Source organism: Ixodes scapularis, unplaced genomic scaffold, assembly GCF_016920785.2.
Source record: "Ixodes scapularis isolate PalLabHiFi unplaced genomic scaffold, ASM1692078v2 PGA_scaffold47__10_contigs__length_4178495, whole genome shotgun sequence".
Lineage (NCBI taxonomy): Eukaryota > Metazoa > Arthropoda > Arachnida > Ixodida > Ixodidae > Ixodes > Ixodes scapularis.
The window spans coordinates 2,279,309-2,299,771 of record NW_024609876.1 but is presented as its reverse complement, the minus strand read 5'-3'; the positions used below and the strand labels follow the sequence as shown (position 1 = coordinate 2,299,771).

The following is a 20,463-nucleotide window of genomic DNA, read 5'->3' as shown; positions in this document are numbered from 1 at the left end:
AAAAAGAAAAGAGGGGGAATCTTCTGCCACGCTGAAGAAAATTTTGAGCGCCCGCCTTTAAAGAAAAAGGAACACAAACAGTTTTATCCGGAGAGAACCTAAAACCATTCTCATCAGCCCATGTAGTCATTTTATTTATGGCCAGTTGTAGCTGCCGCTCACAGCTAGACATATTACATGACGCTACAGATATCTGAATGTCATCGACATATAGCGAGTAAGATACTGAAAGAGGAATGACTTTGCTAAGAGAGTTAATTTTTATTGCAAAGAGTGTGGCACTAAGGACTCCACCCTGAGGAACACCATTCTCTTGAACAAACCAGTCTGATAAAGTTGTTCCCAACCTAACTCGAAAAGTGCGTTTACACAAAAAGCTCTTTATACACTGAAGCATTCTACCGCGTACTCCGTACATAAAAAGGTCGTGCAAGATGCCATACTTCCAAGTGGTGTCATAGGCCTTGTCTAAATCAAAGAAAACAGATACACAATGCTGCCTGTTGACGAATGCCTCGCGCACAAAGGTCTCCAGCCGCACCAAGTGGTCTGTTGTAGAGCGCTCAGGACGACAGCCACACTGATTAATATCCAAGATATTATGTTGCTCAAGAAAATAAATAAGACGTCTGTTAATTAATCTTTCAAAGGTTTTCCCCAGACAACTTGACAATGCTATTGGTCTGTAACTTGCAGGAAGGGAGGGGTCCTTGCCAGGTTTCAACAGCGGTATAACTTCAGCCCGCTTCCATTCAACAGGGAGGTAGGCATCACACCACAGGCCATTGAAGTATGTGAGAAGAGCACTAAGTGACTCTCTAGATAAGTGTCGGATCATGTCGTAGTGAATTCTATCGGGACCAGGGGCAGAATTCTTGCGGGAGTTGAGAGCCACTTCGAGCTCAACCATTGTAAATGGCTGATTGTAAGGTGCGGACGCTCCCCCTGTGAAGCAGAGCCTCGTCTTTTCCATGTTTGCCTTACGCTTCAGGAATGCTGGAGAGTAATGTGCGGAGCTTGAAACAGCAGCGAAGTGAGTGCCCAACACGTTAGCCTGGTCTAGCAATGAGGCTCCAGAAGACGGAAAAAGGGGGATTGTAAAACAGCGGTATTTCCCCTCGACCTTGTGAAGTCGGTCCCACACTTGCTTTGCTGGAACATAGCTGCTGATGGAGGACAAGTAACCTCGCCAAGATTTTCCTTTAGCCTGCTTCCGAGTCCAGCGGGCACAAGCTCTGCGTCTCTTGAATTCCATTAAGTTCACAGATGTCGGGTATCTACGAAAGACACTCCAAGCCTTATCTTGGTTATTCTTTGTGGTGGAACAATCCTCATTCCACCATGGCTTACATTTCTTGGGGATGTTCGAAGAAGTTTGAGGGATGGAGCAAAGAGCAGCACCAATTATATGCTCTGTGATGTAGGCTGTGGCATCGTCATGAGTTAATGAAGAGAACATTGAGGGAACAAGCTTGGATTTTTGGCTAAAAAGCGCCCAGTCTGCTTTTTCTAGCTTCCAACGTGGAGTTCGTTTCATAAGACTGGGAATGGATTTCACGCTCTCCAGAGCAACCGGAAAGTGGTCGCTTCCAAAAGGATTATTTAAAACGCTCCATGTGAAACAAGACACCAAGGATGGAGATGAAATGGAAAGATCAATGGATGTAAATGAGTTGTGAGCTGCGCTAAAAAAGGTAGGCTCTCTGCTGTTCAAAAGACAGAGATTAGATGACAGTAAAAACCGTTCAATGACCCCACCACGCGAGTCCTGGCGTGTGCCACCCCACAAGGGATGGTGGGCATTAAAATCTCCTAAAAGTAAAAAGGGGTGAGGGAGCTGAGTAATTAAATCATGAAGATCATGAATATGCAGTGGAACATTTGGTGGAATATAGATGGAAACAATGGTGATGAAGCAGTCCAAGAGGAGACGCACAGCTACAGCCTCTAGGGGTGTAGAAAGAGGAATCTGAGAACAAGCAACTCCACTTTGGACGGTTATGCTACTCCACCAGATGAGTTTGATGTGGAACGATCTTTTCTAAAAACTTGGTGACGACGTAAAATAGACACATGATGATCATTAAGGTGCGTCTCTTGTAAAGAGAGAGCTATAGGACGGAGGTTGTCCATAAAAAAGTTAACATCGTCAATATTCCTTAAAAGGCCGCGGCAATTCCACTGCATAAAAGTAAATTTAGCCATTATTCTAAAACTAAGTTAAAAATTAGTAAATCAGTAAAAGTAGTAAGGTACAAGTAAAACTAGAAACGTCAACTCTGCCGCGCAGGGCAATAAAGAATGTACATCACGTTGGTGGGATCACCGGTTTTTTGCTCTTCTGCTTACTCTTAGTAGTCTGCCACTCCATGTCGTCTTGGTCAGACGCAGGAGTGGAGACTTCACACTCATCCATGGCCTCAGTTTCCTGAGGCAAGGCTTTTTCTGCAGGTTTCTTCGGGTTCGGGGAACGGGGCGCCATGCGCCGCCCGCGACCAGACCCAGCCAAAGGGGCAGAGGAGGTGCTAGGCGAAGCGTCGCCCAAGTCCACCCGTACCTGTTCTTTAGGCGCTGCAGGTGCGGCACGAGAGCCATGCCGCTCCCCCGATGATGCTCTCTCCAGGGAGTGTGGGCGAGAGTGTCGACCCTTCTCCCTGGAAGGAGATTGCAGAGGAGGGACGGTTGCGGCAGCCACCGACCCATCCTGGGTTTGGGAAACAGCCTGAGAAGATACAGGCTGTTGCCCTGTTGGAGTGCGAGGGTTCGCACTCTGGCTGGAAGGGTCCGTAGACCGTCCAGCCGAGATTGCATGCCCCGGAAGCTGAATCTTCAGCTGGGGCGTGGGGGACTGCCGCGGCTTCCCATAGTCCAGAAAGGACGTCTGGGTTGCCACTGCAACCTTCAGTGGTGCAGGTCCCCGCTGCACCACCTGCGCATAGCCACCCTTGCGCAAGAACGCAAAGCGACGGCGCGCTTCCAGGTAAGAGAGGTTTTCTTTGACCTTCAAGTTAAGCACTTCTTTCTCTTCTTTCCATGTCTTGCATGAGCGAGAATACGCTGGGTGTGGATCACTACAGTTGACACAATGGGCTTCGTTGGAGCAGGAGTCTGCAGAATGGTCATTTTTCCCACACTTGGCACAAGTGGCCTTACCACGGCAGTTCTGAGAGCCGTGGCCAAACCTCTGGCATTTAAAACATCTTCGAGGATTAGGCACATAGGGCCTAACCCTGCAGTGGAGATAGCCAGCCTTAACAGCCTCAGGAAGTGTGGTAGATTCAAAGGTTAACACTATGTGTTTAGTTTTTCGCTCTTGACCGTCCCGACGCAGGGAGATGCGCCTCGCAGCTACAACTCCTTGGTCAGAGAGCCCTTCAAGTATCTCAGTGTCAGAGGCCTCAATCAGGTCATCTTCGGAGATAACGCCCTGAATAGTATTAAGTGTACGATGGGGTGAAACAGTCACTTTGTGATCAGACACAGAATTCAAAGCAAGGAGTGCAGTACTCTGCTGTCTGGATTCAATTTCTACGAGAAGGTCACCTGAGGGCATCTTTTTGGCTTTGAAGTTCTTTCCGACCACACTTTCTAGCACTTTAGCAACTAGAAAGGGGGACATCTTGGAGAGTAGGGTGTCATCTTCAGAGTGAATAACTAAAAATTTGGGGAATGTAGGGGGAGATGAGGTTGTGTCTTTCAGAGGGACTTCGGTGCGGACCCTTTTCAGGGCCCGATCAGAGAGAGGTTTTACTTTGGAACCCATGAGAGATGGGAGGAGATTCAGTGCCCGGGTGCACCGCCCACCACGGAGCCCAACAAGGGGGTAGGTAATGTGCCATAGCAAGAAAGGCTTGGCTGACACAATTACACTACCAGTGCTGCCCGGGCACTATAACCGAGTGTGGATGCAGGGACAGGACCTGTTTCCACTCAAGGTTAGCCCTTGCCGCCTAAGAAGGCGAAAAAGGAAGGAAGAGAGCGTAGAAGAAAAGAGAAAGAGGTGGAAGGAAAAGTAAAAGAAGGAAGAAGAGGGTAGAAGAGGCGACTGACTGAATCATCCTGGTCGGGCCAAGCCAGGACACCCGTCTACGAGAAGCAGGGGTCGAAGCGGTGTATTGCCTTGCCCGGGGGGCCCCGAAGGGTCCAAACATACCCCGGGCTCAGCTCAACCACCAGGGTCCCCTTTTCAGCGGACACGGGTACGCCACGCACAGCCAGACGTGGGTGGGCGAACCCACATGGCTCGGGGTTCGTAGTGACGCCACTCACCAAGCACCTACCAAAGTAGGTGCCCCCTGCGTGCGGGTATGGTGGCCCACGTGGCTGGGGTCCGTGGTGACGCTACTCACCAAGCACCTAGCACCTAAGGTGCAGGCGCCCCCTGCGGGGCTCGGGGTCCGTGGAGACGCCACTCTCCAAACACCTGCTTTCACAGGTGCCCCCTGCGGGGTGTTGATTGGGGAGAAACTCTGGTGGTGCTGATGATACTGATTTTATTGTTCATAGGTAGTACTGATGGTGCTGATTTTCTTTTTTTTATTGCTCATAGGTAGTGCTGAGTTCCGGGTTGCGTTTCGACTTCATTATTACTGCTTTATGGTCGGTGAAATGCAGAGCCAGTGGTTCTTCTAGCGGATCAGCTTGGATCCGCTAGAAGCCGTGGGAACGCATCTCCACCGCTTAAAGGGACACTGACAGGGTATTTATGCTCGCCGAGGTTTTTAGTTGTACGTGACATATGAGAGCTCAACTACCCAGAACAGAATTTGCGGTTCGAAATTCGGTTTCTTTCCGCCCGAAAACCACCGATCAAGAACTGGCCAATTCGAGTCTCGCTCACTCTCTTTTTCGCGGTCACGGGCCGTTTTCTAAGGTATCGACGCGACCACCAAATTTAATCAAAGTCGTTGGTCACTGAAGGCACACACTCAGTATTAAAAATAGAAAAAAATATGAAACCCATTTTTTGTGGCTTCTAAAAAGCTGTAAATACGTTGATTGAAAAAAAAGTTCCACAGACAACCGGAAGCATTCTGTGCGTTCGTCGTTTCGCGTATCGTTGGACTCGCGGGGACGGCGATGGTAGCGGACGACGGGCGTGGGACCTCTATTTTAGAACTGTCGTTCGCGGTACCGGCGAATTCTGTCTACCGTTAAAAGAGAAATTTGGGGCTGATCAAAAGAATTGGTATTCATCCCGTACGACACGCCCGGCCACCAAGCCGATTTCTACGAAGACGTCGCCGAGCCGTCGCTCCCTTCTCGTGGCTGAAGACATTGCTCGCGCAAACGTCAAGTACGACGTGTCTACTTCGAGTTGAATATGCACGGGTATGATTTCTTTACTAGGTGCGAATGTCCCCAAGGCATGGTGCTTCCCGACTTCGACGCGGGAGTGCTTTTGCTAGAGAAAAATCGGCAGCAAACTTTCCAACTTACAGTTTACCGGCTGAATTATTACTAAGGAAAGAGATCCACCGGAGAAGAGATGCCCCAGTAGCTTAGTGGAAAAGACGTCCGGTTCACACGCGGTAGAACCGGGTTCGATCCCCTGTGAAACTTTATTTTATTATTTTTTTTCAAACATTTTCCGATGTTTACATATCGTTTTCTTTTTTTACCAATCATCACTGAAGAAACAAAAAAAAAAATAACAAACAAATGTTGTGGACGATACTTCGCTGAATTAAATGGTATGGGATTTCCGTTTTGACACCTGCGAACTCAATGCAATCACTTTCCACAAAATGCAAGGAGCATATAAATCAGGTAGCGTCCGCTTTCCGAGGTGCCCGTATATGTTCAACAGGAATTGCAGCCAGCCATCGGTCCCGATCCCGTTGATCTTTCGGAAACTCTGTCGCACAATGCCACTTTTTTTCGGATGCAGGACATGTGAGCCAGCTCTTCACGCAACATCTTGGGTGTATTCTTTTCGGAGCCGATCATGGAAATTCACCACGGGCACTCACTACTCATCTCCAACTCCTCAATGTACAAAACGACTCATCTTGGAGTACAGAACAACGAGCGGAACAAACATAACTGCAAAAAAATCGCACGACGAGCAGTTCCCGCACGCCGCATCGCACGCCGCATGTCGTTTCGTCTGCTACGGAGAGGAGAAAAAAAAAAAAAACGCACGGTCGGGTGTAGCCACGTGACTTCCGCCACTCGCACCTCTTCTCTCCACTTCTCCGACCTCCGTCGGGTTTCGGTTTCGAGCAGTTGCGTCTTTTGGCTTTATTAAAAAAATACGCTACTCTGTTGCAAAATATTAATTGGGTAGTCCTCCGACACCATAATGAAGCGCCTGGCAAAAAATTAAAAAAAAAATTTGGGGGGTGTCAGTGTCCCTTTAAGTCAACGGTCCATGTCAGAAAGAGAATGTGTGGTATGGATCGTGGTTATATACGCAGTTGAGCATTTGATCGCAGTGCACTCTCGTCTATAAACATTGAGCCAATGCATGCAAAGTTTAACGCGATTATATACGCATTTCACCGCAGAGCCCTCTCCTGTATAGACGTTGAGCGGCTACATACAACGTTGGAGTGTAGCGTACTGGTTAAGATGTCTGCTTCGTAAGCAAGCAGTCCTAAGTTCGAACCCCCGTGCGGGCGTACGTTTTTTTTTTTTTTTAAATGGGCCGATTCCGGAGGCAGTGCAATCGATGTGAGCATGGACGCCAGACAAGGCTAGACCCTAAGGAGCTTCGCCCCTAAAAATGGCATATGCTTAGTAAAGCACATTAACTGGACACAAAACAAATAGAACTGACAGTTTGTCGAGCAAGTTGAACCACATGTTGTCCGCTTTTGACGCGACCGAGCAGTAAGCTTGCGTCGGGGCCGTCGCCGCCATGGGATCTGTTATTGCTATTATTAGGCAAGCGACTCCCATTTTTAGATGTGCTTATTTGGAGTGAGGTGAATGTTGACGAGGGAACTTGCGCTATGTTTTCCTTACGAGGCTTTCATTTTTCTAGCTTATGCCGAAAAGGTAGGAAAGGTGGCGGCTTTACAATATAAATAAATGACCAGTGCTTCTCCGAAAAAAATTATGTGTCATTCCAACAAGCAGAAGTGTGCGTTGCGACCATTAATAAAATTAATGTTTCGTTTGTGGTGTGCACGGTTTACAGACCACCTAATTCAAATACAGACATATTCTGCGATGAATTAAGCCAATTACTTCACAAGTTCAATAACAATAAATACATAGTTCTTGCTGGAGGTTTCAATACTGATATTTTAAATGAGACAAAGCAAGGAATATCGCACTATTTTGACACCCTCTCGTCGTTTAGCTTAGCAAATGTCATTAACAACTATACACAGGAGGAATACTATACTAATCAAATTATGAAATCATGTATAAATTATATAGTCACGAGAATCGGTAATTTAAAACTATTATCCGGAGTTGTTAATAAAAAGGTAGCTGATTATTACATTACTATACTTTTAATACTAGGAGAGGTTGCTGAAAATTCAGATACAGAAATAATACAAAGTGATACTGGACAACAAAAAAACTACCGCATCTCCACGTGGTGAATGATGTTGATTGGGTCGAAGCTCTGGTGGTGCTTGTCTGCGTAGACGCTGAGCCGCAGCATGCCGAGCCTTTCGTTCGTTTTCATCCATGTCACGCTGCGGTCAAATGCTCAAATGCGTATATAACCACGTTCCATACCACAGATTATTTTTCTGTTATGGATGAAAACGAACGGAACGCTCGGCATGCTGCGGCTCACCGTCTACGCATACAAGCACCACCAGAGCTTCGCCCCAATCAACATGATTCACCACGTGGAGATGCGCTTGTTTTTTTTTTTCCCTACACGAGCACGGGAGCACATGCTCACGTTCTCGAGAGCTCACGAGCAGGAGCACGTGCACCCGACGGCGGACGGACATACGGACATGGCTTTTAGGGGAGCTTGGCCCCTAAAAAATTGATAACTGAATTCAAATGTTTAACTGGAATTCTCTGTTACAGTAGTATCACACTAGAGCTTCTGATAAACTTGTGGAATATTTTCAAAATATTTATCCCAATAGTAGCAGAAGAGTAAAGATGACAAAACAGAGGCCCGAGAATATTGAGATCAACGAAGAAATTTTAGAATTAGGTTATTATAAGGACAAACTTTGGTATATATGTAACCAAAATCCAAGAAACACCCAGCTAAGAAATGAATTTCGGAAAATTCGTAACAAAGTGTAGCGAAAAGGAAACATTATCTAAATCGGTTCATTCAATCAAGAAAAAATTCTAAGGAAACCTTGAACTTAGCAAACAAAGTTAATTGGCAGGAAATCTAAAACTAGTGTGGACGACACAATTCAGAAAAATTTCCAAGGGTCAACTTGTTATGCGGCATTAGCAGAGTCTTTTAACAAATCTTTTATCAACTCCGTAAAAGAGATAAAAAATAAAATTCCATCGGTTAGTCACGTTTTTCCTGTTACTCTACAAGTCAAGTGCTTTAATTCAGCGTATTTGCCTCATATAATAAAAGATGACCTTCTGCGAATTATTAATTCTATGTCAATAACTAAGCCACCAGAGTTTGACAACAATAGGATCTGATCAATATCAGGTATAATTTTGATAAACTGAAGCAGATCTCACAAAAAATTATTAATGGCGTCCTTTGTACCGGAAGTATTCCCAAGAGCCTAAAAGTCTCTATTATATGTCCTACATAGAAAAATGGAAAACATCAGGAATTAGAAAGCTACAGACCAATTGCTACTCTATCTTTTTTAACTCATAATTAGAAAAATGAGGTGCAAATTACAATGACTAGCTTCTGCAATAAACCTTCTTTTATTAAGTAAAACCTAATATGGGTTCCAACAACAAAAAAGTACTATTACACTATTAGAAGATTTTGCAGATTGTGTTAGTGAAGCACTGGACAACAATAAGATTACGTTAGCACCATTTATAGATCTATCGAAGGCTTTTGATACTACTGACCATTCTCTAATACTAGATAAGCTTGACAGATGAGGTTTCAGAGACCCGTTTTTTTTTGTTTTTTTTTCGGGAGTATTTTAAGGATAGGTTACAAATAGTTAAAATAATGAATAATGTAAGCAGTACAGTTCAAATAGAATGTGTGTCCCACGGGAAAACACTTTGGGGGCCCACATTATTTAGTAGTTGCATAAATGATTCTTCGAGTATTTGATACGAGCGTGGGAGACACCCACCCCTGACCGGCGCTCCGTCCATGATCTCGTACTTGGCGATGGTCTCGTTCTCGTTGAAGGTGTTGGGACCCGACCCCGTGGTCTCCCGCTTGATGATGGCGATCTCCATGTGCTTGATCTTGATGCGCACCAGCAGGAAGTAGATCTTGCCCACGATCACGTCCTTTAGGTGGTACCTGGGACCGCACATCACCGTTCGTCGAACACCACAATGTGACAAAAACACTAGGCCTAACTGGCATCCGCCGCAATGCAAGCGCGTGGCTGGAGACGTTCGGCACACGCCACGCAGAGTACCAGAAGTTTCTTAGATTACGAATCGAGCGAAGGCATGCGAGCGTGTAGAGACATACTGTCTGCTTTATTCTAGTTAAATGTATCGAAGCAGAAACATTGTCACCGACCCTGCAACTCTACGGAGGAGAATCGGTCGTTTTGGTTCGACTTTTAAAAGGAGCTTGAAAAGCTCGTTTTAAATAAATTTCTTACGAGTTGTGAATGCGAAAGCATGCAAGCTGCTCGCCCGATCCCTTTGTCGTCTGCTGCGTACTAGCGCGCGCGCGCTTCAGGATCTCGGAGGCAGCGGCCAATGGGAGCCCCGTCGACGCGAGCCAGCCAATGGAACCGGAGGCGAATCGCTCGTATTGGGATCACAGAAACTAGGAGCCGTTTTCGCACTTCAAACTGATGATGTCAGCTCGCTCCATGAGACCAGTTAATGCTTTCGCATTAAAACTGAGCGCCATCTTGTCGCATACGTGGCAGAGTTGGCAACGCATGTGGCTGCCATGCAGAGGAAGCGGGCTGAAACCCTGCTCAGCCCGGTTCTTCTTTTTGTGGAAACTTTTATGAAAAGTTCCAGCTTATTTTCGTTTGTAATCGTGTGTTCTGGTTCGGAACGTTCCCGAAAGTACCGCGCGCACAAAAGCGGCGGCAACGACCTGTTTCGGAACGGTTGCCCTTCCGTCGCCGTGATACCTTCCTCTTTAGTTTGTAGGCACAAGTTTGCATCATTCAAACGTTTATTTTCAGTTCTGAATCCCTTTTTACTCGTAACAATACATTACACCATTTATTCATTTGCACAGACATCGCGAAATATTCTGCCTGTCCGTACATCGCAGCCCGATGGCCAAGGACAAACAAGTTTGTCAAACGACAACCAGAGTTGCCGGTTTCTCTATTGTTTTCGACGGGAGATTACTCGGAGGGGCACACTCACTTGGACTTGTTGTACTCGAACTCGATGTGGAGGCAGTCCTCAATGCCCACCTCCATCTTGATGGAGGAGTTGATCTCAGGGTAGGAGGACAGCGTGTGCACCACCATCTCCATCTCCTTCACCAGGTCGGTTAGCCGACGCACCAGGGTCACCCGTAGGAAGTACCTGCGGGGAGCCGCACCGGGCATCGCTCATTACACTGCCCCCTCCAGGGACGTCACAACAGCTCCCGGGTACTTTATAACTTAAACTGCCATGTTACATAGGCGGAAGTTGCTAGTGTTTGTTTTTAGAGTGCAGCTCTTAGGGGCCCGTTTCCGGCTTGAGCGGCGTCGCCGTCGGCGTAACCGCGCGGTGCATCATGGGAAATGTCCCATAATGCACCGCGCGAGCCCCCCACCGGGTCACGTGACCTCGTGGGGGGCACGTGACCCCCGAAGTCACGTGACCCCCGAGGTCACGTGACCCCCATTGATGTCGCGTGACCCCCCGATGACGTCATCGTAACTGATGACGTCACCGGCATCGTCATCGTCATCATCACTGATGACGTCATCATCCCTGATGACGTCACCGGCATCCACATCGTCATCATCACTGATGACGTCACCGGCATCCACATCGTCATCATCACTGATGACGTCACTGGCATCCACATCGTCATCGTCATCATCACTGATGACGTCACCGGCATCCACATCGTCATCGTCATCATCACTGATGACGTCACCGGCATCCACATCGTCATCGTCATCATCACTGATGATGTCACCAGCATCCGCATCGTCATCATCACTGATGACGTTACCGGCATCCCCATCGTCATCATCACTGATGACGTCATCAGTGACGTCACTGATGTCGTCACCGGCATCCGCATCGTCATCGTCACTGATGACGTCATCAGCGACGTCACTGATGACGTCACCGACATTCGCATCGTCATCGTCATCATCGCTGGTGAAGTCATCAGTGACGTCACTAATGACGTCATCGGTACCCGCATCGTCATCGTCATCGTCACTGATGACGTCATCAGTGATGTCAGTGATGACATCATCGGCATTGGGGGTCACGTGACCCCCAAGGTCACGTGACCCCCCCCTGGTTAGTTTAACCCCCCCCCCCCCCCCCCCCAGTGCCCTTCCCTCCTCCTCCTCAAGAGCTGCGCTTTAATTCGGCGTTACAGGGAGTTGTAAGCGGCTTTCACTTTTTTTCCTCGGAATCAACAACATGCATGAGAACTATAATGCCTGAAACACTCCTTGAAAAGCCACTTATAAGTCTGTGAAAGTATGTAAGTGTCCGTGAAAAACATTTGAAGGCTGTTTTTACCAAAAAAAACTAACTATATGCTTTGCCACCGGATGCTCAGTGTCCGCCCAAAATGTAGCACTAGCGGTCGAGGCCATGTGTCAAAGTTTCAGAGCTTACCGTTATCTGATCAATAAGTTTTAAGTAATTTTCAGAAATTTTCAATTAGGAAATGGGGCCCATTCCTAGACAACAAAGCCATTCATCTCTACATATTTGTGGGCTTTGTCGGCCACCTTTTTCCATTCAAACTTTTCAAAAATTGCTTGTAGCTTTTTAATGCATAGTTTACTTTTGCAGCGAAAAAACAAAGATTGTAAACGTCCTTCACACACACTGCAGACACGGGTTAATGAATGAAACTGTGCGGTGTGAATGCTGCAACAATTGTCATAAAAACAGAAGAAGACAAAGGATTTTCTTTTCCCTTTCATACTCTTAGACTTTGTTGCAGCATTTTGAAAAGCACAGCTCCAACCAGGAAAATTTCTTATGCTCCCCTTGGCAAGTCACGAAGCGCCTTCGCCGACTCACTAACAAAAAAAAACCTGCAACGCAATCACACCTTTTATGTTGTCGCATTATGGGCGTTACCCAAAATGAAAACAGCACTGTAAAGTATTAAAACTCGAAATGTGTGGCTACATCAACTTCACACCATTACTATACTCTATCGTAGATTAAAAAAATGCAGGACATCACCGATTAACGTTAAATATTCTTTGGCTAAGTGCTCGGCATTTTGTGAAGCCCCAATAAAAACGTGGTTGCGAAGCTCAACACCGAGTGGTTGACGGGTGGGAGAGGGGGAGCAAGATGCTCGAAGCTTGCGCGAAGAGGTTGCGCGACCAGAGGGGTTGGCAAAGGGGAGTGAGGTAGGGGAGGAGGATGGAGCTCGACCACCCGTGCTCGCAGAGGGAGAGGCGCTCGAGAGTATGGAAGGCTTTGGAAGATCTCCGGGTTTATCGGCCCGATTAGCGGCAGTATCACTTTATTCTAGAAACTATCGAATGTACACATGGTGCACGCTAAACTATCTGATGAAGAGCACCGTGAACGTAGGTGTCTGGCGTCTGGAAACTCGGGGTATTGCCAAACGTTTGTGATGCTCGAATGTTTCACGTATGCAACACAATTGCCTAGCAATTTGCTAAAATTTTTGTTATTAATTCACTCCTCGGTGCCTCGGATTCAGTCTCGGGAGTTCTTATCGACCAACGTCGGAATCTCAATGGCTAGTGAGCGACCGTGAGATGCATGGGACTCGCCTTTCTTAAGGGGGACTCGCCCGCAATATATTTGTAGCCTTTTCCTCCTAGATGGCGCCGATTTTTTTTTTTTAACAAATGACTTGCTCCCAGTTTTGAACGCAGCTCGGGTGCTCTGGGTCGGCTCGGGCCACGGGCAGTTCGCCGTCGATCTAGGCGAGCTGGAGCTAGATGTTGTTCGCAGGACACGAGCCGGTGATGTGGAAGTGGCTCCGATTACCAACTGACTATAAAGTTAGAACCATGTTCAAATTGTATAAAGTTAGAACCATGTTCAAATTGTTTGAACCTATTTGGGGAACACCACATCTGCCGATTGTGCTGTGAATCGGTTGTGCAAGCTGGCTGTCAGCACACACTGCCACGACTTATGGAGTCACTAATGCAACTGACGCCTCGGTCGCGTGTACCGGCTTCGGTGGCGTTCGACGTCACTCGTTCGTCACGTGGAGCTTGGTGCCAACAAGTTTGAGGCTTAAATTGCTTATCCTCCACAATTTCGTAACCATCACCAATATGACCTTTAGGGAATCAGGCAGAACAAACTAAAAAACTTGCCACCCGCCTCTTCCCCCCGGCGAGGGAGTCGCCAATTTTCGTCGGGTCAAACCCAGACGGCGTTACCCCGGCACTGGGCGCACTGGAAGACAGGATGGAGACTTTGGGCCAGAGTCACGTGAGAGGGAGTCCCAATTTTCCTCTGTCCTGTCTATCCCCAGCTGTGTCAGTTAGTTGTACATCATTCAATTCCCTTAGATAACTTTCACCAGTCTTCCAATCTCCTCTTTGTTATTAAAATGCATTTATTATCCATTCTTTCATTCTTGTCTGCAAACCCCAGTGCTCCGGCTAAATCAATTTGCCCCTTTGGGAGGGCTGGAGCTAGCCCTGGGCACCTCAACACCACATGTTCAAACCCCACTGGATTCCCACAGTTGCCAGACGAAAACGAAAACTTTCCCGAATACCAATTCGTTTGCAGATTTGTTCGCTTCAGCGCAGTTTGGCGCAACTTTTCTGTTTGGGCGCAGCAAGGTGTAGGCAAGCGGGAATTGATCAAAATGTCACAAACGGCACAACTGGACCACCCCTGCAAGTACCGCCCGACAATCACTGTTGCGCGATTGTTCAAGACATGAGCCATGAGCAACTGCTGCACCATGCACCATTTGCTTCAAAGGTCCTCATGGGGCACGACCATTGAGCATTGGCTCATTTGACGCTTCTGGCAAGAAAAAACAAAAGCACATCGAGGGACCTTACTGAGAGTATATACTTTTTCGTTTTGGTCTGTGGGCTCGCGGAGCGCGAGGTCAAGTGGCATGTTCTTATCACTGGATTGGTGGCATAGCTCACAGCATCAACCACGGTCTATTTGAAAATTAAAGTGCCGTATGCAGCGGTGGGGCATAGCAATTTGCACATTGCCACAACATTTTTATGTCATACAGTCTAAGCTCCTTATAACAGACCTGGTTACAACAGACATTTGGGTATAACAAACCGATTTGTGAAGTTTGGTTGGTTTTCCTTTACGTACCATTGACTCAACTTCATATCTGCATACAACATACTGCTTTTACAACAGACCGAAATCTTGGTCAAAATCAAGGTCTGTTATAACGAGCTTAGACTGTACATCTGTTCCCTCTCATTGGTCGCATTTATTGTGCGGCGCAGCAGACATAAATCACGCACAGATTATTGTGTGGATGCAGGGCAATCTCGCCGATGGGCCAAACCAATCTTGGCGGCAAACGTGTGCCACAAGCCGCCATCCATGCGAGCTTGAAAAAAGAAAACAACGAACGCTCTTGCTTGAAGCACACGGTGCTGGTGCCGCCATCTCGTTGAACTTGCTGAAAATAAATCTGTCCTGTCATATTTATTCACACCAATACCGAAATACTAAAATATGCACTCTTCTCGCCATGGTCTTAAAACTAAGGTTGGAGAAGCCTCTGGTACGTACAACCATACATTTTGACAGTTTTGTTTTCGTCTAAGTGATGCAAATCTTTAAATTGCCTGAAAATGTGCTCAAAACAGTCAAAGCAATCATATTTCTGGATTTTATTTAAAATCTTAGGCGCTTTCAGGAGAAAATCCGAGAGCCGTACAACCTTCATTACGTCTTCATAATGACCCTCCGAAAGAATCAACATTCGTGCATTCCTGAAACTCGGGTTTGCGTGGCGAAATTTTCCCCTTCAGTGACGAGCGTGTGAATCTGTTCCAAGCTCTCAGCGACCATAGGTGGGTGAACCTACCTCAGCCTGACATTGGAGCCTGTGTAGGATTCGTAGGGCTTTTCCACATTGACGAACTCGAAGCTGTAGCTGGCGTTTTGGGTCAGCTCTCCGGGACGTGCCAGTTCCTTGACGAGCGATGCAAACTCGTGGTGGTTGCCCCGGTCGTAGTACAGCTCTGCGAGGGAAGGAGCGCCAAAGTCGAGACTCGAGAACACAGCGGAAATCGTATTTTCTTTGATGATAAGAATTAGAATAATACTTTTCTCTCGATGTATGCTTCGTTTATTTATGATTCATTGGGCAGCTGTTTACTGTTAAAGAGACACTGACATCACCCAAAATTTCTTTTTTATCTTCTACCAGGCAATTCATTATGGTGTCAAAACACTACCCGGTCAATATTTTGTTACAGTGTCACATATATTTTTAATAAAGTCAAAAAATGCAACTGCCCGAAACCGGACTTGGGAGGAAGAAGAAATATAGAGGAGGAGAGAGTTGGCGTTAAGTCACGTGGCTGTGCAGCTTTTTTTCTCTCCAATCAACGTATTTCCAGCTTTTTAGAAGCCACAAAACTGGTATCATATTTTTTTTTGTATTCTTAATATTGTGTGTGTGCCTTCGATGACTAACGACTGATTACATTTGGTGGTTGTGTCTAAACCATAGAAAACGGCTCGTAACCACAGAGGAGAGAGTGAGTGCGGCTCAAACCGGCCAGTTCTCGATCGGCAGTTTTCGGATCAAAGAAAACAAGTTTTGAGCCGCGAATTGTTTTCTGGGTAGTTGGACTCCCCATTAAGGGGGGATACTACCCAGAAAAAAATTGTAGGCAAAAAAGGTTGATTTTTGAAAATGCCATATTTACATCCACCAACATCTACAGAGTATTCCCAGAAAGTTGCATTAGTTTACACTAAATAGCTATTTTTCTAGAAATTATTTTTGGACCACAGATGCTAAAGAAAAGGTAGGGGTTGGAGCACTTTGAATGCATTTTTCTCCGTTCCAGTTCTTGGCATAAATTTCACTTTAGGAAAACTATCGTTCGGTAATGGGACAAAAGGAAAGACTTGCCCAGTGTTTTTTCTAACTGGAATTTTATGGAAAATGCAATTGTGAAATTGTTTTTTTTTTTTAATCTATGGAAGTCTTTTATGAGACTAAGATTTTGTCAACGACATAAAAGGCAAACAATTTATTTGATTTAATTGTCACCGTGATGTCAGCATAAAATAAATTACTTTTAAAAAGTTTTGTTTTCACAGTTATACTCACCAGGCATTCTGCTGCAGGTCTCGAGAAGAAAAACGTTGTGTATTACATTAGTTTTCTAACGATAGCTTTCCTAAACAAATTCGTCAGTGTGTTCCTGATAAAAACAACTATAATTTCTTTTAAAATTCAGGTACACAGATGAAACTTTGCACTGCATTCTGCCTCACAACTGCCAGTGTATAATGCACATTTCATTCATATTAAGCCAAACATCCAAAAAGTTGACCCTTTTGGGTTGTTGTACCCCCTTAATGCAAACATTTTATTTGATTATTTTGCTTTTTACATGTATAGAGATCTCCACCCCTGTAATCACCCTCAAGGGCATATGGGTCTCTAAATCCCGGCCCGCGGAAGTCTCCCAACCGGCCCGCGGCGGCTATCTGCAGTCTTTCCCATGAAGCCTGGCTTACGCACCGCTAGCCCCAGCTGCTGCTGGCGGGGTCTCCTGCACTGCTAGCAGCTGACACCCCGCTAGTGGTGCAAAAAGAATTGCTTGTAAAGGAAAGGTGCCGCGACGCACACCAAATGCACAAACTAACATACCAGGAAGATGAGAGAAACTAAATCGTAATGCAAGTCCTCTAGCCATATTATTAACTGAACATGGTCGTCACCAGCACTACCACTCTTAGACCCTTCATGTCTGTGTAACCGCATTAAAATTCCATTGCAATCCCTATACAATGCGCTTTGTGCCCTCTGTCGCAACTATCGCATATTTTCAGCATTAGTTTTGTCATTCTAATTAGTCCTTTGCACTGCGCGAATGTGCCAAATTTTCCACACACTCTAAATAATCACTGGCGAGTTTTCTTGTCTACACATGTTGCCTATTGCCATAATTCAATTAATATTAAACCTCAAATTCAAGCAAATGGATTAATCCACTTAGGGTTTTTTAATACTTAATCTAACATTCATTTGTATATTTAAATGTTTATTTAGGTTTATCCATCTAGTTTTTCTTCATTTATGATCACTCTTTTTTTTTCTCCGGCCCTCGAGACTGCGACAGACCTCTAACTGGCCCATTAGCCAAAAAGTTTGGAGACCCGTAGTTTAGATGGCCCACAAAAGCAAGCGAGTGCTTGTGTGGAGACAATTGCATCCAGTATCATACTCAAAACATTGTCTTATTAAATGGCAACAATAATGCTAATGAACAACAAAGAAAGAGAGAAAATTGTGAATGACATTATGAAAACACAAGAACGCCACTCCTTCATTTTCTGTTTGATGCAATCTTGAGGACTTTGATTGAACAGCGAAGGTTTTTGAACATAAAAGCAGCCATGCTCAGTTAGTTGTGCTAAGCATATCCACTACATTTTGGAGGGAGGCAGAGGATTACTAAGCCCAATAAAACACCCCCACTCCAACTACGCCTCTGGCTGCATGGTATACAACAAAACACGCCCGTGTTTGTCTTCTATCTTGCGTATGTCTTTTTTTAGCGCTTTTAACCATGGTTCAATACAGTCAACACCAACTAGCCCAACAAGTTCTTTTACAGTACAAGTTCCTTTACAGAACAAAACGTGGCCTGGTGTGGCCATACCCAGACTTGTTTGTAAAAAGTGGGTTGGTCTATAAAAAGTGCTCGTTCCCTTTCCTGTGAGCCAAACACACACGAAATATTTTTTTACGTTCGCTCACCTCGCACCGAGCGCAGGGAATATACGCAGCAGCAATTTCACCAATTTCACAAACTGGCAGATCGATCGTGTTTTGAAATTCAGCATGAATGGAAGGTTCTTTTTGCACCGCCACGCAAGCGCATAGCGGCACTCACCTATCTGTCCGATGAACTCAATCTTGATTCCCTGGTGCTCCAGCTTGGAGCCGGGCTTCTTGAGGGTCACATTCACCTTCCCCGAAACCGACTCGCCGTCGTAGAACAGCAGGTGCTTCTCCTTCTTGCCGTCCTCCGTCTTCATCTCCGCCATCTTCCGGTTCTCCGTCCCGCTCAGGATGATGTCGATGTCGGCACTCTGGCCGAGTCCAAAGAACGCCTGCGGCCGAGGAGAGCCGCGACGTCAGCGGGAGGAGGGCCTCCCCCGAAATCCTCGAGGTGACCACTTTGGTTACGATCAATAGCGAAGTAATTGCAAACGCAATGTGTTTCGATCAATGCCATCGTCGGGGCGTAAACGAGAAAAACGTTGGGGCTCGGTTGGTCGTCTCCCCTTTTTAATTAGTGAACAAGGTGGTGTGCCTGGCAGCCACAATTAGCAAAATTAAAACGAAACAGTTGACGCTCTCGAGCTGATCACTTCGGTTATAATTAGGGTTCTGGGTTTTCAGGGTTCATCTCTCTTAAAGACTTGAGGATGTTTTTCGGGGTTTATTTTGTCCCACAGATTCGAGGGTTTTGCAATCCCAATTTTTAGGATCAAACAATAAAAAATATTTTCATTTATCCGGGCTTATTATAAGGAAAAAAGGAAAGAGATGGATGGGGATTTTCAAGCTCTAGGAAACAAGCGCATGACCCGAAACTTGGGAAACGTCACAAAAGCTTGCAGCCTCGCAGTCAGTTCAAAGGGGGATGTGTCCAGGTAAACACAAAATAAAGCTGCAAAAAAGTTTATTTCAATAACTTTTTTTTTTGTAGGACAGTTTTATTTATTAGGTGTTTTTCGGTTTTTGACGGCCGACACCATCAATATAGGAGAAAACCAAATAACACATAATAGTTAAAACTGTCCGACAAAAAAAAAAAAAAAAAAAGAAACCTGCTTGGGGCCAAGTTTTAGGGGTTCACTGGTATTTATCGAAAACACAAAACTCTAGTTATAATAATAATAATCAAAGCACAAATCACAAATGCTATGTGTTTTGAGCAATGCCACTGTCAAAGCGTAAACAAGATAGTGTCACTGGCAACTGCAATTAGTAAAATTTCAGAAATTAAGGTGCTCCGTTGCTTTATTGCCCAAACTTACCAAAGGTAGAATGCGCATTAGCGACAAATGCTCAAATCTGGGCAATGCAATGGCACGACACTACTGTGACGCGATGCTGCCAAGTCTTAGTGCCACGGACGGACGTCATGTCACGTTGCACCACGACAGACTCGACACCTAACAATACTATTGATAAAATAATGTTATTGGTGCCTAGAGGTCAAGTGACATCACGACTTTGCATCGCAAGTCATGCGACACCATGATATGACACGTGATCCGCAAAGGCGTTAGCTAGGTGACCGTATGACCCATTTTGATGTCTCGCTAAGTTTAGGGGCCTGTTACTCCGTTAAATGTATTTATGGCTACGGCTACGAGATGGCTACACTATCGTGCAATTGGTCAACAGATGGGCTCTTGCAGCCCATCTGTTGACTAATTGCACGATGGTGGTGACATCAGAACGGCAAAACGCTTTCAGAAACGCTTTGCCGTTTCATATGGCTAATGTATTTCTATCCTGCCAAGGGCTGTACAGTAAAACGAAGGTTGTAGGGTTCAATGGGTTTGAATAAAACCAATAGTCGTTCTATTGCTTTTCTTTCGAATAAACCTTTTCGGAAGATTTATTTTTCTCTTACGAGTCAAGTAACTGCCAAGTCTGTCTTCAATACTTGTAAATATCTACGGCGTTACTCATCTCCACGGGGTCTCCTTGCTGGCTACGCCTAGCATCGCGACGTAGCACGTTGACAACACCGACGCTTTCACTCGAGCATCCATCCCGGATAACCTCGCGGATCATCTCACGGCTAATCCGAGGGAAGATCCACGGGGCTGACTTCGCCGCTCACCACCACTCGGCTACGTTGTTGTGACGAGGTCGTGTTTATCGATAGCTATCGCGAAGAATTCGAGTCGACTGCGCTCAGGGACGCGCACGGCGCGAACCATCACGCTTACTGAAGTCGGAGATGGTGATAGCAGGCT

The 20,463-nt window shown here is 45.9% G+C and overlaps 1 protein-coding gene across 2 annotated transcripts in view; it reads right to left on the bottom strand.

Moving 5' to 3' along the window:
- The window catches only part of LOC8052626 (vacuolar protein sorting-associated protein 26B-A), a 34,398-nt gene that overhangs the window by 13,054 nt on the left and 881 nt on the right, over positions 1–20,463 (bottom strand). Inside the window, exons 1-5 of one of the 2 annotated variants that reach the window (XM_029978725.4) lie at positions 20,115–20,376; positions 18,357–18,576; positions 15,302–15,458; positions 10,450–10,614; positions 9,228–9,403 (exon numbers count right to left, since the gene is read on the bottom strand). In XM_029978725.4, the coding sequence (XP_029834585.1) occupies positions 9,228–9,403; positions 10,450–10,614; positions 15,302–15,458; positions 18,357–18,510 (652 nt within the window). In that variant the 5' untranslated portion in view covers positions 18,511–18,576; positions 20,115–20,376. Of the gene's footprint in view, positions 1–9,227; positions 9,404–10,449; positions 10,615–15,301; positions 15,459–18,356; positions 18,577–20,114; positions 20,377–20,463 lie in introns of those variants that run through there. The other variant, XM_002435804.4, reaches the window with a different exon arrangement.